The sequence below is a fragment of the Crotalus tigris genome, unplaced genomic scaffold, assembly GCF_016545835.1.
Source record: "Crotalus tigris isolate CLP2741 ecotype Arizona unplaced genomic scaffold, ASM1654583v1 scf7180000018700.580195, whole genome shotgun sequence".
NCBI classification, from domain to species: Eukaryota; Metazoa; Chordata; class Lepidosauria; order Squamata; family Viperidae; genus Crotalus; species Crotalus tigris.
In genome coordinates, this window is record NW_024097154.1 from 488,071 (window position 1) to 513,979 (window position 25,909).

Genomic DNA, 25,909 nt, shown 5'->3' on the forward strand with positions numbered 1-25,909 from the left:
AGACTATCTTGAATAGAGTCTAATTCTATTGGCTTTCAAAAGCCAATAGGAATTGTCCAGGCTGTCTCTGCCCTGCTGACCCTGCCAAAAGTCCCATTCTGCAAATGGTGCTGCACCAGTTGAGTAGTCCTTGACTTACGAACGGTTGGGGGTCGCGGCATTAAAAAAGTTGAGAACCACTGTACTATACAGACACAGAATATTGCCAGACTAAACATATATTACTCTAAGTCTAACAGCTATATCCTGGAAGATCTTAGGGAGTGGCTATACTAAATCTCCTCCTCTGTTTCTGATCCAACTCCATGCTGTGTTGTCTCTTGTCTCAAACCAATCTTTGGAATGTGCTCTCTTCTTCCCAGCAAACTGCCTCTTCACTGTAATCCATCATATCATCTCCTTCATAGATCCAATCTAGCACACTTTCCTAGTTTCTAGTTTTGTAAAAGTGAGTGGGAAGAAATGTATTTTCAGACTTGCAATTTTTGGTTAATGTAATTCACAATAAAGTAGAATTAATCCACCTGTTTATGTTTCCTGTCTGGACTACCATAGTAGGCTAATATCATTTTGAACAGGTTTAGACCCATAGGAATAATGAATGCAAACATAATGTGTAGATAATAGGAAAACAGGAGAACAGAATTAAGAATAGATCAAGTAGGGCAACACATGCCTTTCATGCATGCATATAGTGAACTCTAACTATGAATTCAGCTACAGATCATAGAGATTTTTTTGCAGCACATATATGATTTCTGATTATGTGCAATCAAGTTGATTTTGATTCATAAGAATCACATAAACCTTGTCCAAGATATCTGTCTCCAATTTGGCCCTCCAGGTCTGCCAATGGTATACTTATCATGGCTGATGGACATCATGTCTTCTTTCCTTTAACCTTTCCCATCATTAGGGACTTCTTAGCATATTGTGTCCAAAATAGGATACTGTTTGTCCTTCAAGTAAGAATTTTGGATCAAATTATTCTGTTATCCCTTTCTTTCTTTTCTTAGTTAAGAAAAGGAATTCTTAGGTATTTTGTTCTTAGAAATTTTCTCCAACCTCAAAATTCAAAAGCAGCAATATTCTATCCTGCTTCTTCAACGTACAATCATGTCACATCAGAAGCATTCCCTGTATAATTTGGTATAAAGCAGCTCTTTAAAATGTCTGGTTTCATTATTACTTTATACTTATTGTAAAAATTTACAGTTTGTTTTTAAAAACTAACCATCCAAAGTTTAGATAGTTGTTCAGTAATAGTACTATTATAATAGTTTAACTCAAATACTACCAACAATATCACCAAATTCATGAGTCAAAATTCTTCCTGAGTTTTTTCCCCATAGTTTAATTGGTGTAATTTCATTATCCTTGCAACTTACTGTACTTTCATATTGCATTAAATCAGCGGTTCTCAACCTGTGTGTCGCGACCCCTTTGGGGGTCGAACGACCCTTTCACAGGGGTCGCCTAAGACCATCGGCAAACACATATTTCTGATGGTCTTAGGAACCGAGACACCGCTCCTCTATCCGTCTCCGCATGGCTTCAAGCTGGAGGTCGTTGCAGCGCCGGATTTGCTTCCGTCGAGCATCTCCTAAGGGAGACTGCACTGCTTCATGGCCTTTTCCACGGAGGAGGCTGAACTAAGCTCTGCCAGAGCTGTTGCCCTCTTGGCTCTCTCTCTCTCTCTCTCCCTCTCCTCACCTGGGTGCTTCTCCAACCAGGCTGGGCAGAGCTGGTGGAGCGGCCTTCCTGCCCCCCCTCCCCGGCCAGCTGGAGCCGGGCAAGCCGGCGACCTTCGGAAGTGAGGCGAGGACAAGTGAGGCACGCTGAGCCCCGGGCGTGGTGGTGAGTGGACGGCATCGGTGTGCGCTTGGAGACCCCTTAGGGTTGGGGGTCACCACAACATTAGGAAGGTTGAGAACCACTGCATTAAATGAAATTCTTATTTCCAGGTTCCATCTTCAATCCCCACAGAATTCAGTTTAATGTTCAACCAAAACATGACATACTGGATCAGCAAAATACATTTTTCCTTCTCTTTATGACATGAACCTCATCTCATGACAGAAGTCTGTAACAAGGATAACACAGCCGACTGTCATTCCATCAAGGTAGACCAGATTAAGAAACTAATAGCATATGGCCCGGGTTTCATTTATCCACTATAGTTATAAAGCTATAGTTATTACTTTCATAACCACTATTGTAGCAGAATCTTGCAAGCCTGAATGTATTTCCCTAACATTATCTTTGTGTGAACTATAGCAATAGTAGTAGCAATAGCTTTTAGGCTTATATACTTATAAACTCTCTAAGCAGATTACAGAATTAGCATATTGCCCCAACAATCTGAGTCTTCATTTTACTGATCTTGGAGGGATGGAAGGCTGAGACAACCTTAAGCCAGTCAGGATCAAACTCCTGGCTGTGGGCAGAGCTAGCCTGCAATACCGCATGCTAACCACTGCGCCCCCAGAACTAGCAAGAGGCTTGTTTGAAGACATTTTCTCAAGCTATTTTTTGGGCCTAGGCTCAAGCGCCACTTATCTGACCATTATCTTGCTAATGTCTCTTCCTTCTGACCTTCAAGGCTATTCCCTATCATTCCACCAGCCATTGACCTGCAGTATTCTACACCTCTTTCCAATCAACTTCAAAGGATGATGCCTGTCCAAATACTTTAAAAACAAAAGTGAGAAAACATTTTTCTTGCCTATTTCTCCAGGCCATTCGTGTTTTTATATATCTCAATCATGTCATCTCTTAATCATCTTCCTTCCAACTATAAAAAGATCCAAATATTCCAATCGTTTTTCACAGGGAAGGTGTTGGGAGTTCTCTAATCATTACGGTTCTCCTCTTCTACACTTTTTGTGCCTCTGATATATCCTGTACATGGCAACAAAAACTGTACATGGTATTCCAAATGTAGACATCACAAATTTGTTTAAAATTTGTGGCCATCTTAATTTCAATCCTTTGCTTTTTAAAAAAAAATTATTAACATTTTTAGTAAAAAAAACTAATACAAACTAAACTTAAAGTTTAGAAAGTGTGGGGAAAAAGAAGTAGGAAAAGTAGGAAAAAGAAAAATACATTTCTTTTATTTTATTTCTCTACTATATTATTATTATTATTATTATTATTTTCTGATTTCAATCCTTTCCTAATGATCCTTAAGATAGAAATTTTTCACAGCTGCCACATACTGAGCCTACATCTTTACTATTCACTGTAAATTTGGTTACTTAGAAACTATTTGGATACCATCCGTGTATATATTATATAATAAAAGGAGTGGGTTTTTTTCCTTCTTAATTGGTCTTGGTAACTGCAGCATCAGAGACTTGATCCATGCTCACAGAAAACAGCACATTTCACGAGCCAGCATATTGCCAACCCATATTAGTTTTTATTCCTCTTAGGAGGGAGTCACCAACTATTCCAAGTCTTCAGAATATTCAAAGGCTTTAAATTTCTCAGTACCAGATGCCAATGTGCAAATACACTGGAAAGAATTTGAGTCTGAACACTTGATATTGCGTAACCATATTTCTGATCAGAAATGGAGCAGTTCTTCAACAGTTCTTCAACAGTTCCTGTTCCTTGTGGGGAAGCCACTGTGATATTATACACAATATCTTCCGTGGGAAATGGCAGTGATGACATATCCAGTCCATTATGTCAGAACCACCTTTACAGATATTTATTCCCATTACAGCCAATTTAATAGACCTGCTGGTTAATAGTATACTATGATTAGGAGACATTTCCTCAAGCAGTCTCTAGAAACACAGTTCCAATATTTGAAATGACTCTTTCCTTGTGGTGTGCAACAATGAATATTTCAAAAGATATGCCAGTTGCCAACAACAAGCCATGTGAAATTCACAGGGAGCAAATTTGTTCCTGTCAAAAGAGAGCCAGTTTGGTCTAGTGGTAAATGCACCAGGCTAGAAATCAGTACATGGTGAATTCTAATCCCATCTTAGTCATGAAAGATGGCTGAGTGCCTTTGGGCCAGCCAGTCTATCTCTCTCAGCCCAGGACATCAGGCTCAGGCAAACCTGGTCAGTCAATTTTTGCCTCAACCAAATGAATCAACACTTAGTCAATTAAAAAAAGTGAATGCTGCACTTGTGGGGAAACACTACAAAGAAGATTAAAAAAAAATTATGTTCTTCTCAATGAATACTTCATTTCTATGTGAGCAGTTGGGCTGCCCTGAAATTGATTTGCAAGCCTGTTATACTATGGCAACTATTGTTGATATGGAAGACAACTCCCACTCTGTTCATTGAGTCATCATAAGCAGCAACAAGCAATATTGAGCACTCAAACGTCAAGTTATTTTTTTCCTTCAGACTCCAGAATAAAATGAACAACAGATGATCCTTGTCAACAATTTGCTAGTTGCCTACTACATTCTGACTACCACATTACAGAATGCACACTCTATATCTGGATAGTATTAGAGCATCTAATGAAGAACATATTTGCATCCTGTATTTTCCCAACTCCAATGCACTGCATTATACAATTAATGAGTCCCAAATTCACATCAGGAGTCAAATTGTTGTAATAAAATATAAAGCAGTGCTTATCTACTAAGAAGCTGCAAGGGACACAGTTCACATGGCCATGATACTCTAAAGTACATTTTGGAGGAAATCGGAGAAAAATTCAAACAAGATGACATTTGATGTAGCAAATTTCCTCTAGTACAATTTGGCTCTGAAAGCTAAACAACTAAGGACAGGTTGGATAAGGATTCCAACTGTTAATCACGTTTTTAAAGTGTACTTAGATTCTTTTCTCACATAAAGAAAATGTGTGTATCACAATTTAAAAGTCAAACTGACTGAAATTTAACACAATCAACATTCATATGATAGTGATGTCCTACAGGGATTAGTGTCTCTTTATCAGTGCTGAGATCTGATAGATCACTTCCACACTGATATCCTGGCAATATATGTAGGGGACTGTATTCTCTAATATTGATTGAGTGAACCCATATCCAGAGCCAGCATACAGGTAGCTCAGAGATGTACAGCCATGTAGGCATTGCACTGCTAAAAAGATAATATGAAGTTTATTATGTTGCTGTTGGATATATCTCTTAACCCACCAAGACTCTATGGAGAGTCTCGATCAATAGAGAACTGAAGGAACTTCTTGGATGACAAGCAAAATGTTTTCAAAGAAAAATCAGGAAAGTCCAGTTGAAAAGTACTTTTGGGACCACCAAATTTATTGTTATTGTTTCTTGGTGAAGAACAGATGTAGGCTCAGTTGCTAACTGCCCTTTGAGGTAGCCAAGAAGCACCAACCACAAGGATTAATACTATCTGTATTAATAATAATAGTGATAAAGTTGGAAGGGACCTTGGAGGTCATCTAGTCCAACCCCATGCTCAGGCAGGAAACCCTATACCATTTTGGACAAATGGCTGTCCAGTTACTTCTTAAAAACTTCTAGTGTTGGAGCATTCACTGCTTCTGGAGGCAGGTTGTTCCACTGTTTAATTGTTCTAACTGTCAGGAAGTTTCTCCTTAGTTCTAGGTTGCTTCTCTCTTTGGTTAGTTTCCACCCGTTGCTTCTTGTTCTGCCTTCAGGCGCTTTGGAAAATAGCTTGACTCCCTCTTCTTTGTGGTAGCCCCTGAGATATTGGAACACAGCTATCATGTCCCCCCCTCATCCTTCTCTTTGTTAAACTAGACATACCCAATTCCAGCAACCGTTCCTTATATGTTTTAGCCTCCAATCCCCTAATCATCTTTGTTGCTCTTCTCTGTACTCTTTCTAGAGTCTCAACATCTTTTTTACATCGTGGTGACCAAAACTGGATGCAGTATTTCAAGTGTGGCCTTACCAAGGCATTGTAAAGTGGTATTAATACTTCACGTGATCTTGATTCTATCCCTCTGTTAATGCACCCAGCACTGTGTTGGCCTTTTTGGCAGCTGCAGCACACTGCTGGCTCATATTTAAGTTACTCACAGTTACTACTATTGAGCAAGGTACCCCCTATACTATACCTGTATATTTGGTTTTTCTTGCCTAAATATAGAACCTTACTTTTTTCACCATTGAATTTCATTTTGTTAGATAGCGCCCAGTGTTCAAGTCTGTCCAGATCCTCCTGTATCCTAAGCCTGTCTTCTGGAGTGTTGGCTATTCCTGCCAGCTTGGTGTTGTAAGGGTAAAGCAACAGAATTTTACAAAACTGAAAGGGCACCTCCCCCCTTACCTTTACAGTCCAAGAAACTAGGGAGGGTCCCTTCTGAAACACACACATTCTTTCTGAAGGCTAAGTTCCGTCTTACTTGACCATTGCCTAGTGCACAATTCTTCCTCATCCTGTCTCTCAACAACATTCTCACAGACCTTTTCACCTGACATTCTACTTTCCATCTCTATTCTACCGCCATTATATCCAAAAAGAAGTTTAAGGCTGGAGTAACCAAAGACTATTCTCTATGTAATTGTCGATGCTGGTTACCCTCAGTATCATTTCCAATATCTCTGGAAAATTCTTTATCCTTTGATAATAGAGATATATTAATTGTTGCCTCCTGTTCGTGTCTTTCTCCCTTCTTTTGTCTGCCTTTTGTCTCAAATTACTAGTCCACTGTGTTTTTTTAAATCTGCTGATAATCACAATTTGCAGACAGTGATGAAAAAGTAACTTTGTATTTATGACTGTCACAGGAGTATAAAGCAAAGAAAAACTGAAATAAGATCATAATCATAGTCATGTGATTTTTCAGTTAGTGACCATTTTTCATTTAATAACCAAGTTGCTAGTCCCAGTTGTGATTGTTAAACAAAGACTACTTGTACACAATCGAAACTGTACTCAGAGCTAGAATTAAGAACTGAAAAATCTATTAAGGAAATTGCACCTGAAAGAATGTGTTGTAGAGCTAGAGCAGTGGTTCTCAATCTTTTTAATGCCGCGACCCCAACCTGTCGTAAGTCGAGGACTAAACCGGTCGTAAGTTGAGGACTAAACCGGTCATAAGTCAAGGACTACCCAACCGGTCATAAGTCGAGGACTTTCCCTGCCTGGGAGCGCCGCGCATGCATGGTGCCGCTCCCTGCGCCGGCCGAGGCATAGCTGGCAAGCGGCAGAGACGGAGCAGGCCGACTACCGGCTGGGCCACCAACTGGTCCAGCCCAAGGGAGGTAAGGCACCCACCGGAAAAGGGGTAAAAAATGGCAGACAGCCTTGCTTGGCGACCCCCGTGAAATGGTCGATCGACTCCAAATGGGGTCGCGACCCATAGGTTGAGAACCGCTGAGCTAGAGCAAGGGATATGCCTGACCCCAATTTATGGGGCTGAGTATAGGGCCTATCAAAAGTGGAAGCAAAGATACAGAAGGAAGCTTCCTGGAAAGAAATGAAATCCTTGCCCAAAGGATCTAAGCATGGATTTTAACAGAACTACCCAAGGACAAGAAAGCCATAGGATGAATGTGGGTTTTCAAAACAATATATATCTCCATCAACATGTACAATACCATAAACGTTATTAGCAAAAGAATAAAATCAAACTATGGTGAAGATTATGACATTTTTGCGCCAGTAATTAAACATACAAGCATCAGAACACCACTGAGTCTCAACTGCATTTAGAAAATTGCATGTGAAACACTTAGAAATGAAGACGGAGATTCTGCACGGCAATCTGAAAGATGAGATTTGTGCTCACTCGCCAGCAGGGTTGGAAGAGCCGGGGAAAAGAAAACTGGTGGGTAAATTGTAAAAACTCAAATGCAGGGTAACATAAGTAGCCAAAACAGGGCAGCTAAATTAAACCAAATGTTCCAAATTTGGGCTGTGACCAGAGAAATCGTGATCCATGCTTATATACAAAACAAAGACACACATACATACTCTATTATGTAGAGGATTTGATTCTGCAGAGGACAAAAGAAACATTTTGAAGTTAGTGAACAATGGAAGTAAAGAAGCAGAAATAAAACATCTTGGGATATTAGCTGTATTTTAGAACTGAACAACAAAGGACAAACATGAAGTGTACTTGCTCCTCCTTGAACATCTCTGTAATTAGTTTTTGAAAAACAATAGACACAACTAAACGTGTTTTTTCAAATTAGGCCTTTGAAATGTAGCATGGACAAAATCCAGGACAAAATCCTTCCTCCTTGAATTGCCGGGGACTATGTAGCTCAGCCCTAGCCTTGACTATACATTTTTGACCACATCCAGTTGATCTCAAATATTTTCCTTCCTCTCCTCCTTCATCTGTCCAGAGTCTGTTTAAGTAGCACGGCCTAATGCTATTTTATCCAAAGAGCCTCAATTTACAGCTGGCTGAAACACGGCCTAGGCTTCACTTGCTGGCTGCTTTAAGAGCTATTAAGAAGGAACATCCTGAGATCAGACCCATCAATGGATTCAAGTTGAGAAAATGGAAAAGTCTGTCTTTGCTCCCCTGCTAATGTTTCAATAATATGTCAAATAAAGATGACTATTTGCTAGTCCCTTCTCTCTTCCCTCTCCTGAAAATTTTTGATGGAGGGAAATTTGGAAAGGAATAACAAACGAGAGTGCCAAAATATCATTTTCAAGAAGCATCATCATTACTATTAAAATGTTCAAAGAAAGTGGTCTGAGAAAGGAAGGAGTTCTCAGTGTACAGATACATTTATTTATGCTGGTACCATTGCAGTTGTTCCAAAATAAAGCAGGGAATTTCTGAAATGTTGATGTCTATTAGTTGCCAATTTGCTTCCAAGTACATTTCAAAATGTCTGATTACCTTAAAACCTCTTCATGGCAACATGAGATAATCTCTCCAGCAGTTGTCCCAACATTGTGGAGCATCATCCCATTAAAGTACAGATCATACTCTCTTTGGCTGTTTTTTAGCCAGTGGTATACACATTTATAATCTGGCAGCTATTTTCTTGCTAAATATCTGCTGTTTTATGGATAGATTATGGCAGATCTGCTGCCTTCCCGTCTGGTGGTATTTTTATTGAAATTTAATGTCCTTACAGCTCCTGCTAGTTTAATATGTTCTAAGCAGCTCTGAGTAGTACAATACTATAAAGAAAGGATTTAAAAAATACATCATTTACAGTAAATCAGGAGTGTGTGGCTTTCTGCAAGCTGAAGGCCACGCCTAGGATGAGTGGAATTGCTCCTTAAACATAGGTAAATGTAAATATGTCCACTCATAACCGACTTTAGGGGACAGTGCTCATGTCTGTTTCTTAGCTGAGGGAGCCAAAGTTATCCAAAGACCCTTGGTCATATGGCCAGCACGACTATATGCCAAGTCATGGAATGCTGTTACCTTCCCACCAAAGTGGTACCTTTTTAACTACTCGTGTTTATCTACTGCCTGAGCAGGAAGTTGGACTTGATGACCTCCAAGGTCCCTTCCAATATTATTATTATTATTATTATTATTATTATTATTATTATTATTATCACATTTCGATCTGCTAAGTGGGCAGGACCTGGAGCAAGTAATGGAAGCTCACCGGTTGCACGGGTTTGGGTCTTGAACCCAAGCTGTCAGCTTTCCAGCTGACAACCACAGCATCTTTTAACCACTGAGCCATCATGCCCCCCCTAAAACATAATCAAAAGCTAAATTTGTCTTCTGAATCAATTTCATTTATACTTAAATCTCATCAAGATAAACACAGTGAATAGCATTACTTATTGGCTATGTTAAATTTTATCCTACACTAAAAATTACAATTTGGCAGCAATGTTTTCCAAAGGGACAGACCCCAGGATTGTAGGATTTCACACTTTCAAGTTAAGCAGCTCAGATTTAAAATAAATAAGTGCTCTACTTCCATTATGGAACAAGAGGTGACATATACCATTCCCAGATGTCCCTGGTAAAAAATATTAAAGAGCTGTCATCTGCTCTGAGCTAGGCAAGGACAGAAAATAGCAGTGGCCATTGGAATGGACTTTGATGCAGCTAAGGGGTATTGCAACAGTGTTTTGAAAAGCTTGTCAAAGCCTTTCTACATTAATTTACGCTTGACACAAACAACATGGAAATGTCTGAGTTTCTTTTGCGTGCTTTCTCCTTTCTTAAGACTTAGTTATCTTTTCTCTATGGACTCATTTCCCTCCCCTTTCTCTAGTCAACCTGGCATTACATCATGCGGTTTCCCCTGTCAAAATCCATTCTCCTTCCCTCATATGAAGATGGGCCAGGCAGCTCATTAAGGTAATAATTCTACAATGGAATATTTAGATGAAGTTCCCCATTATACCTCATTGTTGCCCAACAACAACAATTGGAGAGACTGAGGTGGCCAGGAGCAAGGAGTCACCTTCCTGGAGATTGTGGTCTAGCAAGTCTGGAGGCATTACACGGAGACATTGTGGGTTTATTTCAAATGGAAGTAGTAGACAAGCATGAATATCCATCCCTAAATATCCTCTATTACTTGCCAAGTCCACTCTGACTCAGAATAGCTATCCTAAAGTATCAAATATTCAAGGTTACTCTTTCTGCCTGTAGAATCAAAATACACTCCACCTTTAATTCCTTTTTCACATTTAGGTGAACTTGTGGGGTAGGAACAATGTAACAGGAACAAGGAGGCAGTGCAATAAGGATCAGGGAGGCCCCTCCCACACATGCAGAGAAAGGTGGAACTCAGGATGTACTTTCATTGAGGTAGGCAATTGCAAAGCAAAAGCTGATCTGATCCAATCTGTTTACCTGCAGGGAAGGATCTGCTGTAGCTTTGTATGCAGCCTTGGCCAAAATAAACTGTGCCACCTGTCTTTCCTGCAGAAAGTTAGACTTCTGGGTAACTTTACAGGCAGGGCTTTTAGAGGGTTAAAGCCTTAAACTGCCTGAAATGGAGACATTCTGATCCAGGAATACAGAGTGTGGTTAAACACAAATTCTGCAAATGGCAATAGACCAACTGTCCTGTTGATAGGAAATAAGAGCAAACCAAATATCCAGCATAGTCTTCTCTAATTACCTATCCAATTCCAGGTAATGAGAACATGGAAAATTAATTTTCAAACAAGCAGAAGACGACTTTCGAACATTGACATAAACTGAGAGCCACAATCCAAAATGAGGTGATTGACTAACTCTTAATATCAAGAAACATGATGTAGACTGACTTTTGGGTAGCCTCCAGAATAGATGCTAGCTCTATGAAAGAAATAAAAAATGACCTATCTTAGTAAACGATCCACTAACATCAATGGCCATGCACATCTGGAATTTGGTAATAAAATCCAAGGAATCTGTCACAAAAGCCTGGGGAGAGGGGAATGGTTAAAGCAAATCAGCCAACTTAGCAATGGAAGCCTTGGTCTGATGACAGACATGACAGAATGAAACATAATCTTTGACATCTGCTTTGAACCTTGGCCACCAAAACAGTCTGAGTAAAAGACGCATTCATTTAAACATTCATTTATATTCAATGACCACTTGTTTATTAGACCTATGTCCCTCATGGATGCTTTGAAGCATTCATACTATACTCTCTGTTGTTGAACAAGGGGATTGTCCTCAGAGGCATGAATGAGATGGTGGTGAATCCATTCTTCAAGAGATCTTTGCTGGGTCCAACTATTCTGGACAATTTTTGTTCAGTCCACAACTTTTTTTTCTAGAGAAGGCTGTTGTGAAGGTGATTAGATTGCAACTGTAGAGTATCCTGGAAGAAAGTGATAATCTGGACTATTTTAAATCAAGTTTCAGAGTTGGACATAGTACTAAGATAGCATTTGTTCTGCTTGCTGGTGACATTTGGTGGATCTGATATAATATAGCCACTTTACCCCTCAATTAGCTAATGTACGTTAGGGCTTTCCAAATTGTTCAATATGAAATAATAATGGGCTAAAATTTAATATAGTTTCACAGTGAGCACAATCATTCTTCATTGGGAATTGTGCAAGTCAAATGTGCAAGTTAGCTAGTTTTGTTTAGTAGTTAAAGCATCAGGCTAAAAAGTGAGAGACTGTGACTTCTAATCCTACCTTAGCTATGAAAGCCAACTCACTTCATAGGATTGTTGCTGTGGAAACAATAGAAGGAGAAAGTTGTGTTGGGTATGTTCACCACCTTGAGTTATTTCTCTTTGTATTATTTATATTCTCAGTTGGCGAGAGAATAAGTCTGAGAATTCTACATTAGTTTTGCTACAGCTTCAAAGTGTTGTTCCTGCAGGATATGAAAATGCAGAAAAATCTCCAAATTGCAAACCTGCTTTTCTGAAATAGCATCATCTCAATACTGTTCTGATTTCAGTTATAAAGCTCAGCTCATTAACTTATATTGCTTGGGTTGAGTCTCAAACTGTTTTGTTCCACCCAGACCCTACAGACTTCAGATATTAAGTTAAATCCTTTACTATCAGTCTTGATTGGTCTAAGTAAAGAAGTATATCGTAACTGAATATAGTAGTAGTAGTAGTAGTAAAGTTGGAAGGGACCTTGGAGGTATCTAGTCTAACCCCCTGGTCAGGCAGGAAAGCCTATACCATTTCAGACAAATGGCTGTCCAGTCTCTTCTTTAAAACTTCCAGTATCAACTGAATTCAGCCATTATTGTTTGTAAAATAAGATTTCTGGCTTAATATATTGGTCAACTCCCTGGTGGGAGTATATTCTATAAATCAAGTGAAACAAAATATATATTAGTATATATAAAACCACAAGGCAAAAGAAACATAATATTATTCCACATGCATTTGATTCAATAAGCTCTATCAATTGAATGTACACATTGTATTAAAAGTCACCATAGGGATCCAAAGGTGCTTTTTTAAAAGGCAATTGGACTTTTCTTTGTTTTTGCTTGAAGCTTCGGCAGAACTGAAGAAGCTTCTTGGATGAGAACGAAACATCTTCAACCAAAAACAAAGAAATTCCAGTTCCCTTTTGAAAAAAGCACCTTTGGGTCAACCATGACCAGGATGACTGACAATCTCCATAGACATTCACCCATAGGGAATTCATATGTATTGTATCAAATGTTTGAATAGTTGCCATTGTCTTCTAAACAATTTCTTGTTTATTTAAAGCATAATCTCTGAATATACCTAGGTACGCTACATTTCCTTGTTACCTTCTAGGAGTCTCCATGGTATCCGAAGCAGAACATCCAGATTCAGTCACAGCTTTATTCCATACAGTATTAACCTTGTGAACTCTAAAGCTTCCTCCTTCCGTTAGATCAGGGGTGTCAAACTCACAACGTCATGTGACCTGTCACGATATATCGTGACTTTTTTTGCCATTGATGGCAATGGGGTGGGCACGGTTTCGCTATGATGCATCCAGCCCGCGGGACGGCAGTTTGGCACCCCTGCATTAGATGAACAGTAATTAATTAATTAATATTTCTATGTTATTTATATGTAAGGGTGTAGGTATGTACATATGTTGTATATAGCATGTTTTAAATGCGTGTTATGTATTGTGTACACTTTAAAAGGAAGCAACTAAATTACATTTTTAATGTGTGCCATTGTGCCCACAGGAAAAAATGACAATAAAGCTTATGTAATCTAAAATGACAATAAAGCTTATGTAATCTAAAATGACAATAAAGCTTATGTAATCTAAATTCCTCTGAAAAAACAGTCTTAATTACAAATATTAATTAATCAAACATATTTGATTGGCCTATGGGTCTGACTTTTGGTACACTTTTTTACATGATAATTATAAAATCATTGACACATCACAAAGGAGGCATATCCTCCCATACTTTACTAATTTGGCTTTCAGTGACTAGATATGCACTTCAATACGTAACTGTTATTGGTTGAAATCAGTTTGCTGAAGAAGCCACAATAGCCTACTTCACATATAACAGCAAACTCACTTTTCCCAGTTTGAGCAAACTTCTCATAGAGGAGTCTCAGCTCCCCAAACTCTCAACAACAACTACTGAGAAACCTATGCTAAGATATAAAGCATTGCCTATAAACCACAGGAGCCGAGTTGACCCTGTCAAAACTAAACAGAAAATAAGCCAGGGTTTTAAAACTATGATTTAATGAATAAACTGCAATGTGAAAATGCATGGATAATGCTAAACCACAGAACATGAGTTATGAACTATAACGGTTGGGTTTGCACATTAACCTAAGTCAAAATTAAGCGAGCCATATTATGGTTTAAAGCACTTGTAGTTCTGGATTCATATCTGCAGCCCAAGAGATCACTTTCAATGAAGCTCTTCAAAGTGTAGTTTTCTGTCTCAGCAAGGAACTCATTGCTATCACACCTTTGATATGGTTGATCTATAGATACAGAAACAAAGTCTACTATTATTTTGATTTCATGTCACAGGAGGATTAAAAGAAGCATCTTAAAGCTCTTTGAAAGTACTTGTTGAACTGCAACCAGATGTGTCAATCAAAAGGCTGCATATTCCCCAAGCATCACCACTGGACCGCAAAATGATCCAGGCAACCCTCATCCAATAATGCATTAGGAATTCATAAAGACATCAGTGCATTAACCAATTTGGAAAGCAAGCACTGAAAAGTGCAATCAAAATAGAGTAGAGTCAGGGGATGGCTTTTCTTCATAATTGGTCTGCTGGCTTTCAACCCATATAGATCTTGAAATCCTAGTTTGGGAGAGAAAAGCTACATTTTCAGGCTAATACTCCCACTTGCAGCACTGTTAATATTGAGCTGAAACACTGGTGTGATAATGATCTTATACATGACACCTACAGGAATGGAGGACAGAGTCTTTGACAACTAATGGAAGCCAAACAAAAATCAAACTCTCATACAAGCACTTAACACAGCCCCTATGGCCACGATCTTGCTTATTCAAAAGGAAATCCTATCAGCAAAACTTCCCAAACTTTAACTGGAGTTTTTTTTTTTTTTCCCTAGGAGCATCAGCCTTGTTTTCCTTGATGGTGTGATCAGCTGTTATATTTGGAAGGGTGAGAGGTTACAGAAATTCATTGCTTCCTGTGAAATCTCTCTTAATCATTCCAGTGTCATCTTCCTTGCCAGAAAGAGGGAACTTTAACCTAAAAATGAAATAAAGCTCATTCTCAATTTCAAATCATTTATTTAGCAATCGCTTGAAGCTGTAATAGTGCTGAAAAAAGCGACCTATGACCACACCTCACACATTTGAGCATTGCAAGTGACCCACAGTCACGTGATCACAGTTCAGACGCTTGGCAACCACAGAATATATTTATAATGGTTGCAGAATCCTGGTATCGTCTGATTGCCATTTGTGACCTTCATGGCAAAAAAAAAAAAAGGTCATAATGCATGATGCAGTTGTGAGATGACTCACTTAACAATCACATGGCTTAACAATGAAAATTCAAATCCCAATTGTGGTCCTAAGTCAAGGACTACCTGTAGGTAAATAGTCTCATAGGGTTGGAAATGACATTGAAGGCCTTCTAGTCCAGAGCTCCTCAAACATGGCACTTTAAGACTTGTGGACTTCAACTCTCAGAATTCCTCAGCCAGCCATGCTAGCTGAGGAATTCTGGGAGTTGAAGTCCACAAGTCTTAAAGTGGCCAAGTTTGAGGACCTCTGTTCTAGTCCAATGAATTGCCCAGGTCAGGAATTCTCAAACCATCCCAGTCAAAAGGCTATCCAACGTTTGTTTGTAAATCTCTAGTGACTGAGTACTCCAAGAGCTTTTTCCACCATTTAAAAGGTCTAGAAATCCCTCATTTTAAGTTTGAATCTCCCTCTGTAAAACTTAGTGATCCCTTTATGAAATTTCTATTCCTAAAAGGGAAAAAAAAACTATTTTATATTTTTTATTATTTTATCATTTTTAACTGTAAACACTTCAAAAGACCCTCTGGAAAAGCATAATGAAAGCAAGCAAGGATCAAAGCTATCCCGTGGAGGAAGAGATTCTCGCTTCTCAATCAAAATAGGCAGAATGCCTCCTCATCATTAAAACTGCATTGGGCTCCATCAAGATGCAGTAACTTAGCCCAACCTGACATTCAAGAAATATGACCTCTTAAGAGCATCAATTATGCTTTGCTTGTTCACTATAAAGAGTCTGATGTTGTTGCAACTGTGTTTAACAACAAAAAGAGGTGTGCATTAAATTGTAATGGTGGCAGTAGGGTAAATGGAACATTGGAATAGATTAGCAGCAAAGATCAGTAAGCTTAAAAAGCACACAGGCAAATCTAGAGGTTTAGGATCTGAGTCTATAGCAGGGGTTCTCAACCTTGGCAACTTTAAGACTTGTGGACTTCAATTCCCAGAATTCCTCAGCCAACAAAGCTGGATGAGGAATTCTGGGAGTTGAAGTCCACAAGTCTTAAAAGTTGCCAAGGTTGAGAATCCCTGGTCTATAGACTGTCCTACATATTAATCTAGTGCCTGGTGATTATAGGCATAGGAAAACAAGACTAATCCTTATTAAGGTTTATATGCAGGTAAGTGAAAATAGAATACAATCTATAATTAATGTGGGTGTTTCCATCTTTGCAAGCCAAACAGACTAGTCAAAATTCACTTCCAGTACCAAAATGTCTCCCTCTATATTCCACTTTGTATTTTAAAAGCCAAACCACAGAGTTCTTGTGTTGACACATTAAATGAGTGTGGCTTCTAATTGCCACATAATATTTTTTTAAACAGAAAAACCAATTTCAGTGCAGTAAGGATGCCAAACTTATTTGTCAGTTTTGAAGGATTCAGCAAAATCCTAGAAGTTTTGTTCCATAGTTGTTGGATTCAGCTGACCATGACACCATATTCCATGTACTATGCCTCTTATTTTATTTTTTTTCCCTTGCTGGAAGCAGGTTTTTATTTAATCACCAACCCATTATAAAACTAATTTTGAGGGGGAAATTGCTCAGTCTGCTTCGGCAGTATGTATCATGGAGATCGGTATATGTAAAACCTCCTGAGAAATCAAGAAATGCTAGTTGTAGAAACTCCATGCATGATCCAAAATCCACAGAGCCAAAACTTACATTAGGCCAATTGACATTTTACAAAATAGCTGAAACCTTTCCGTTTCCAGAAATCTTTCAACAGGCAAGATGGTGAGAAAAAATTGGAGCACGGTTCACCGATCAGCCACTTTTTTTCCCTTCTTCCTCCCTAACCCTTTATTTTTCCTGGCTCTTAAACACCAAGACTGAAGAAGAGTCCTTTGAAATGCAGGAGTTTTAAACTGTTTTATAAAACCGAAGTAATTGTATTCTTTCTATATATAACTTTGAATGTTTTATTTTTGTGCTTCATGGCAAGTGTGTTTCCTATTGTTTTAGGTAAAACTATATGTTGAATCGAAACATAGCATCTTGAAGCAGCCTTCCATTTATCTTTATTTACTTATTAAAATGTATATGACCACCCATATCATTCTCAGTGACTCGGGGCATCTTACAAGGATAAAAGCCCAATACAACAGCAATTAAAAAGTGATCACCTCCCACTTTCCTAGTGACAACAATGAAATGAGCCACTTGATGGGTTCCTCTCACTCTGGGATCCCCAGGCTTGTTGGTAAAGCCATGTCTTCACAGCCTTGGGAAAGAATGTCAAAGTGTATGGGGGGGGGGGTAATCTTCTCTCAATGAGGATGATGTTCCCCAGGTAAAGAGCCACTCCGGAGAAGACCTTTCTTCTTGGTCCTGCTAGATCAGGGGTCTTCAAACTTGGGCCTTTTATGACTTGTGGACTTCAACTCCCAGAATTCCTCAGTCAGTATGCCTGGCTGAGGAATTCTGGGAGTTGAAGTCCACAAGTCATAAAAGGGCCAAGTTTGAAGACCCCTGCGCTATATGGACCTCCTTAGGAGATGGGACGTATAACATTCCCTGCCTGTGTATGTTTGTTACGGTATATCTCTCCTTTCCTCTCGGAGCCAGGTAGTGACATATTTTTCCTCACAACGAGTCTGTGAATTGTGCTGGGTTAAAAGAGGATGTCTGGCCTGAATTTACCTATGAGCTTCCACACATGAAGATCTCTACAATTCTAGTCCATGCTTTAACAAACTGGAAGTGCCCATCACCCAAAGACAAAGACCTGATGATTCTAGAAAAAGTGTAATGTGTAAAAGATCTAAGTAGGAGAGCTAATGAAAGGCTCTCCTAATTCTTCATCTCATCCTCCTGTTCATGAAGCTACAGATTGTTCATCACTTTCCACTTATTACATGAAAATAATGAAATACTAGTTTCACTAAAAACAACAACTAACAACAGCAACAAATGGTAAATGAATAGAGAACAATGGATAGTTCCATCAACCCTTGACCGCTTTGGAGAACACTACCCTAATGTATGGAAAAGAGTCTTGCTTTTTTAAAAGAAAGAAAGGAATGAAGGAAGGAAGGAAGGAAGGAAGGAAAAGAAAGAACAGAAAAGAAAGAAAGAAAGAAAGAAAGAAAGAAAGAAAGAAAGAAAGAAAGAAAGAAAGAAAGAAAGAAAGAAAGAAAGAAGAGGTGCTTTCCAAAGGATAGGAGAACACTTAACCTTTTCTTCTCGTGTTGTTTTTCTACAAATTAAAAATACGTTTGAAATCCTGTTCGGAAGAAAAACTATGATGGGATTAGTAAGTTTTAAAATAGCAGTGAGAAAGTAGTGTTTTCTCTATTTAGGATTTTCGTATCCTAAATTTCACCATCCAAAAATAACTTCCTTCTATTCAGACTTGAACTAGGACTCTTTGGCTGTGATGCAGCCAAGCATAAAAAATATAACATGTACGTGAACTCTCCATATAACTATATCTCGACACATTGTACAAATTCAATAAAATCCCTCCAATATATGGCTGAGAGCACGAACAAAAAGGATTATTTGCAGAAATTGCACATTGTGAAGCCACCATAACTACTCAGAATAATATTTTTTAAAAAACATTTTCCTTTACATACATACCAATCCACTCATATTCCAATATTTTGTGTTTTTTAAATAAATAGATGCTTTTTTAAAAGCCTTACTTCAAAAAAAATGATACACTTGCCTTTCCTAATTGGGTGAGACCTCTCCAAGGAGCTACTCTATGCCAGGAAAGCTATTTCATTTAGAAAAAGTCATTATGGACACAAGACCCAGTGGTATGCCAGGGTAGATCTAAATCCCATTACGCACACTTTTCTTTGCAGATGGGGCATCTGTATGCATGCAAGTATATGTAGAGGAGCTTTTTTTACAGGAAATTTACTCTTTCATTTTAACATTTGCACACAATTCCAGTTATATACTCAAATTAGCCCTGAACATCCTCAAGCTCATTTCTTTAAATTAGCTAAACACATCACATTTTAACATAATTCAATGTAACAAATGCCCAGACTGACACTATAAAGAGACACCGGATAAGTCAATTGTCAACATCAATTCTATTTGGCCAACAGCTAAACATCCAACAAGAGGCTAACTTGGATACAACTGCTTTTAGACCAGCTTTTCATCCCAGAAGCACAATTGCTCATCTAAGATCAACCAGGGAACATGGCATCAATTAAAACCAGCTTATGGAGATTTTTTTTTTCCAAGTGAGATGGGAGGAAGGAGGGGGATAATTTGCAAAACATGGCTTAGATGTCTATTCATTTCAGTTTTCTTGCAATACGGTTCTTAAACCTGCTTGTAAAATGCAGGATTTTTTTTACTACCGTCCCTTACTGTCTAGCCTGAGGTCTACAATAGTTCCATATTTAATTAAAGATACAGCATATAGATTTCTTTTTAAGCACAGCTCATTAAAGAAAAAATGTATAATTGCTGTCATTTGCAATAAAATAAAATATTGAATAACTTTAGTTTGGAATTAGGATTGGGGAGATGGAAAGAAAGAAAAGCATTTTCTAAAGAGGGGAAAAAAAAACTATTATAATTTACATCTCATTGGCTATGCTGGAGATGATGGAAGTCACACTCCAGTAAACCTTGAGGACATCAAGTTGGGGATATTCATGTTAAATAAAACAGCAACCTGGTTTGAAAATTGTACTGTCAAGCTTTGGAAATACCCAACAAAGAAAAATATTGGTGGACTATATGTCCACTATGTTTTAATCAAGATTTCCTTTATGAAGTAAGAAATTGAATATATAGTTTCTACAAACCTTTTCCAAGATCAACTGAAATAAAAAGTATAACATTATGATCTACACAGACTTGCAAGTCGCAATGTTCTGCCGCTTCCACCAGCTGCAGTTTTTTGTTGACAGAAATATATTACTAAGTGAAACATTAAAATATCAATGGTATTGTGCCGTAAGATTACCTTGCTTCTATGAATATCTGTTTTAAACTGAACTCTTAACTCATCCCACTATTGACTAATGTAGTTCTAGCAAAACAGCATTTAAGTCATCTTATGTCATTCCTAAAGTCCCAGTATGCTGCTAAGGAAGATTTATTTGAACAAATACAAGCCTTGTTCAGGCCATCTAAACAGAAGTAGTAGCAACACAGTCTCACCGCAACTTCAGATATAAGATCCCAGAAACTAACCAGACACATTTTTTTCTACTTCATATTAATGTAGCATCCAATAATCAAGAATAGTTTGAGTTCCTCTTTGTGGCTATCTTTACTGGGAGCCTCATCTAAACTAGCCCATGGCTTTGTAACCATAATAGCTACAAAGCAAATGATCCCATGCTCAAAACTTAGCAGAAAACAACTGAACTGATAAAGAACTGATCAAGATTTAAAACAGGCTTTCATAGCATCTGCCCACAAATTTAATCAAAGTCAAAAAATGTTATTACTTCAAAGGCCTAATCAACCCATAACATTATCGGGCTCAAAATTAATCAAGGAGAAAGAGCGAATGGCCTTCAATTTATGTATTATATACTGTTGTGAGAGCACATTCATAGCCCATAGGTACTACATTTTTTCTTTCAACTAAGTTTAGAAGAAAATAATTTAACAACCATTTGGCCTCATTATTACATGAGATGTTAATCCAACAATCATTGGAATACATGATTTCCATTTCCAGTGACACACAAAATGAAAATGCCAATTGCCCAATTGAGTTTAAAGTTTTGTGATAATATTTCCTATTTTGTGTGCAATATTTCCTCTAGAATATTGCAAAGGAACAACTTTCTCTTCTTCAGTCTTCAGCAGGGAGGACCATTCAAACAGTCTAATATCAATAACAAGTAATCTCATAAATTGGACAACTCATAGAAAGGGCTGGGATACCGTGGCTTTATTGTTTTAGAAATATAACACTATAATCTTGGATGTGTTTAATCAGAAATAAGTCAACTGAAACTTGATTCCAGGAAATATATAAACATAGTAGACTCCCTTTTATGATGTATTTCAAATATAGGATACTTTCAGTTTGTTCTGCTGAGTCAATCTGAAAATTATGGGTTTAGAATTCCAATATAGCAGATATCTTAAGGAAAAAATGCAAGACATTGCAGCCTACATGACCTATTACTGCAGGTCTCCAAAGGTGACTGTTAAATAATCCACATGAATATCCTAGGACAGAAGGACCTTGTAAACATATATTATATCCCATCATAAAGTAGCCTGCACTTTTACAATCAGTGTGAATAATTTAAAGGACACAGGAAGCTTTAAAAAACCCATACTTTCTGTTTCACATTTTGCAATGTGAAAATTCTTTTTTGTGAAAAGATATGGGTTTCCTACTCTAAGGGCAACTAATGTCTAAACAGCAAGAAACAAATGCAATTTTTAGTCAAAGATACTTTCAGAGAACTGTTTGCGTTTAATGATATACTACAAACTGCCTTACAATTTTTTAAAAACCTTCCCTCACCATGAAAAGATTTTTGTTTATTTGTTTTCTACCAATGTTTTAAGGTATTTGAGAACTTTTTTCGCTGGTGTGTTTGAGCCTATCTGACTATGGAACTTAGTAGATGGGACTGCGGCAGCTTCCCTGTTGGACATCACTTGAAGTCTCCCTGGCTGTTCATGTATCTTCTCCACCCCACCACCCAGGAGTTAAACTGAAGTGCAAGAACTGACAGGGTAGCTACAGGGCATCAGTGAGAGGCTTGTACTGCACAAACAGGCTATTCATACATGCCCTCAGACCACTTTATAATTCAATCAGTGCAAAAACATCACCATCATGAAAATGTCACCAACATTATTTTCTCTTTTAGAATGAAATGTTGATACTAAATTCTCTTTCAGAAAATAGCAAGGGGAGGTGGAATTTTGCTTCTGCAGTGGTCTAATGTCACTGCTGTTTTTACCATCCAGTTGCACATGGTCATCTGTTCATGTTCAAAATTGTTTCTAGACAACTACATGAATGAAGGTGAAAAGAGCCATTACAGAGAAGTTGCCTGACAGTTTTATTGTCTACTTAATACTGTGACATAAAGAACTTATTTGAATTATTAGTAGATATTCCCTTTATCCCAACTGTAAAACAAGCCTAAAAGTGTAAGGAAGTGGGTCAAACCCTAGGATGTAGCGTAAGCAAGTAGGAAATGATAAAGTAGTAAACTGCTGGCTAGCCAGTCCTGATGGAAAAGTGACATAGATAGCAAAGCACTGAGTTCTATAATAATAATAATAATAATAATAATAATAATAATAATAATAATAATAATAGTAGTAGTAGTAGTAGTAGTAGTAGTAGTAGTAATGGTGGTGGTGGTGATGATGATGATGATAATAATAATAATAATAATAATAATAATAATAATAATAATAATAATAATAATAAACAGCAGCAGCAGCAGAAAAACAGAACAGTGAATACACTTTCAGCCTGGCTTTAGCAAATAAAGATATTAGTCACTAGTTTATAGACAGAACCAATAATAAATTTTATATCCAACTAACTGGCTAGCTTGACTGGAGTCTTCAAAGTTTAATAGGAAATTATAAATACAATGGAGAAGCAAAGTGCAAAAATCAACACATGCCACATTCTGTTGCAACATCTGCAGAAGGCAACAGTTACTAGTTCTATCATTCATAGAGGATTTGCTTTCTCTGTTTGTTCAGCATTTTGACTCTCAAGTCAAATACCAATTTGACCATCTTCTGCTTGCACAACCCAGAGGAAAACTATCAATAGGACCTCAGGAAAAAAAAACATGGGAAAGGTCTGCTTTTAATAGCACAGTTAAGACAAAATGATGCTCAATATTGCGAATGCTCTCTTAAAATATCACAGATTAGCTCTTCATGGTATTTTCATATCTGAAGCCTTCTATTTCTTACAGGTGTACCCAAATGCAGAATATTTTACAATTTAATTCAGGATTCTAGCCAACCTTGTCCTTTGCCAGATCTCCCAACAGAAAATGGGAATATGCAATTAAGTACAGGATGGGCAAAATCATTATCAGCAATGAGCTTCCACTGCCTCTGTGAGGGGCTTGCACTTTCTTCATGGTCATGCAAATGCCATGCAAATTTACTTGGAATCCTTGTCACCCCATAATTCCATAAGTCCCACCAGCCTCAGATATTATTCTACATTTCAGTTTGCAACACATATCAAAAGGATCAAGAAGCATCAAAGGGAAGTGGGATATGGGGAAATAATTATTTGACATGTCCATAATTACAACAGATCATACGGCAGAGATAAATCATTCCATTTCAATGGCAAGCATACAGTAGCACTGATGATGTTACCTAGTTTGGGTAATAAAATGTCTGCAAGAAAACAACCAAGATCAAAGAGCACCAAGTATCCCTCATTTCAACCTGAAGCATACATCTTTGGCATACATCTTTACCTGCAATCCCAATTTTGGGGGGGTAGAGGCAAGGCTGTAAAGGCTCTATGGCACCTGCTTGGCTATTTACTTGGCACATATTTTCTATTAGTGTTTGCTTCATTTGCGCAAGAGCAAACTGTACTGTATATGATTCAGCCTGAGCCAGAGATTAGGACTGCAGGACTGCGGTATTGGAATCAGATGGACCAAATGCAATTAAGGACGTTTAGAGAATACATTTTCTCAACAAGGTGGTTGTTAACTTTTTCTGGGGTTTTGGGGTATCGTTTTGTGGCTGAGCCACAGAGAATCTTAAAACAGGAGTAAGTAGTAAGAGCAGAATAAGTTGCACAACCTCTATCTATGTGGGGTCTCCCCTTTTTGTGGTGGGAAGCTTTTAAAGGAAGGGACTGGGGAGAGGGTCTCTTTCTCCATGAAAGAGGAAAAAAGAACTTCTAGGAGCCTTGTCCACTTCCCACCCAGCCCACCCCAATTTTAAAACACACATCAAAGCTTAAAAAGAAGAGTCCACCTATTCCAGTTAAAAGGGGAGATAAGCAGGCCAAAGGAAGGAAGGATGAGCTGCCGGTTGGATGGAGAAAGGCAGAGATGGAGGAAGAGGTGGCTCACCTCTCTTGCCGCGTCTCAACCGGCCGCCTTGACAGTGGCTGTAATCCATACAGTTTAGGACGATCAAAGCAAAGGAGAAGAGGCGAAACTGCATCCTTCGACTCCGGGAACTGGAGACTCACCAGGCAGGGAAAAAGCGGAGATTCGGCCGCCGGTAGCGGCGCTGGGGAGTCACGGGCCGCCCTCCTTCCCTTCTCTCGGGACGGCGAGGTGACAGGCGAAAAGGGAGACGGCGCGGGGAGCCGCTCAGACTCGCACGCCGGCCGAGCCTCTTCGCCGAGTCCGGCCAACTCCGAGCATCTCCGGCCGATCTGGAAGCGCAAGAGAGGTTGAGAACACGACATTCATACAGACTCGTGGCTTTAAGACGGCAACTCCTGGCTGACTGCCCGGAGGATCAGCCCCAGGAGTCAACCGGGAGGACTTCCGAGGAGGCAAAGCGCGCCGTAGGAGGGAGCCCCTTCCAACTCGGCGGGGCTCCGGCTGCCCGGCCTCCTTAGAGGCTCGGAGTTCGACCGGGCGGCTAAGAAGCCCCGCGAGTTTTACACACACCCCGGGTAGGGCAACGAGCGTCGGCGGTGCCGTCTGGTTTCGGTCCGCAGATCCGCCCGGCCAGAGGCAAGGACCGCGCGCGACCCGACCCCGGGAAGCCGCCTCCGCTTCCAAGGCAGCGGTAATCCCGTGCACGTGGATTCGGCGCAAACCCCGCTGGTTTAAATTAAGGTTACTCTCCGCTAAAATACGTGGGAAGCTCCGAGGGGCTCGAATAACCGCCGCCGCCGCCGCGCCGCTCGCCCCGTCCGAGAAGCGCTGGAAATAGCGGACCTGCCAATGCTGCCGCAGCCCGAAGGAGACGCCTCCGGGCTGGAACCGAGGCACCCACGCCCGAGCAGCAGCGCGGCGCGGCGCGTCTCCCGCCCGGCCAGGTGGCGTCTTCCTCCCCGTCCACCGCTAGCCGGCGGAGCGACGGCCGCGGGGAGCAGCACCAGCCGCCGCAGGTAAGCGAGCGCTCCTCTGCCGCGAACCGACCCGGCTTCGGGAACCACGTGGGTCGGTTGGGCGAAGAGGGGCCGCCCGTCCCCACTGCCGAGGCACGCCGGGGTTTCGCGGTCGCCCTTGCGCCCCTCGCAGGACAGGAGCCAGGTCGGGGAGGCGAGAGGGCGGGGAGTCGAGGAGCGAAGTGCGGCTCCCGCAGACGAGGCGAGTTGCGGGCTCCTTCTTCGCGCCCCTTCTCTTATAAGCAGCTCGGCGAGGAGCGCCACTCACGCGCGGCTATTGCGGCGGCGGATAGTAGGTGGCGCTGTGCTCTACCGCCGCGGAGAGGCCGCCCGCTTCTCCGCCTTCCTAACGCCTCCGAGCCGGGTCGCTCCCGAAGGTGGGCGAAGGGCAGCCACGATCTGCCGGGAACTCAACCGCGGAGCGTCTCTCTCGCCCCTCTCGGAGGTTTGGGGGGAGGGGATATGGAGGCGGCGAGCCTGCACGGGGGGCCGCCTTTGAGCATCTCGAAGCGCAAAGCGTGGAGCAGCGAAGCGAG

General features: G+C 39.9%; 1 protein-coding gene across 2 annotated transcripts in view; it reads right to left on the minus strand.

The window, feature by feature from the left end:
- RSPO2 (R-spondin 2) overlaps nt 1-25,672 on the minus strand; it is a 109,034-nt gene extending 83,362 nt beyond the window's left edge. Inside the window, exons 1-2 of one of the 2 annotated variants that reach the window (XM_039355613.1) lie at nt 25,405-25,672; nt 24,376-24,686 (exon numbers count right to left, since the gene is read on the minus strand). In XM_039355613.1, the coding sequence (XP_039211547.1) occupies nt 24,376-24,469 (94 nt within the window). In that variant the 5' untranslated portion in view covers nt 24,470-24,686; nt 25,405-25,672. Of the gene's footprint in view, nt 1-24,375; nt 24,687-25,200 lie in introns of both variants that reach the window. The other variant, XM_039355612.1, reaches the window with a different exon arrangement.
- Nucleotides 25,673-25,909: the final 237 nt, after the last annotated feature.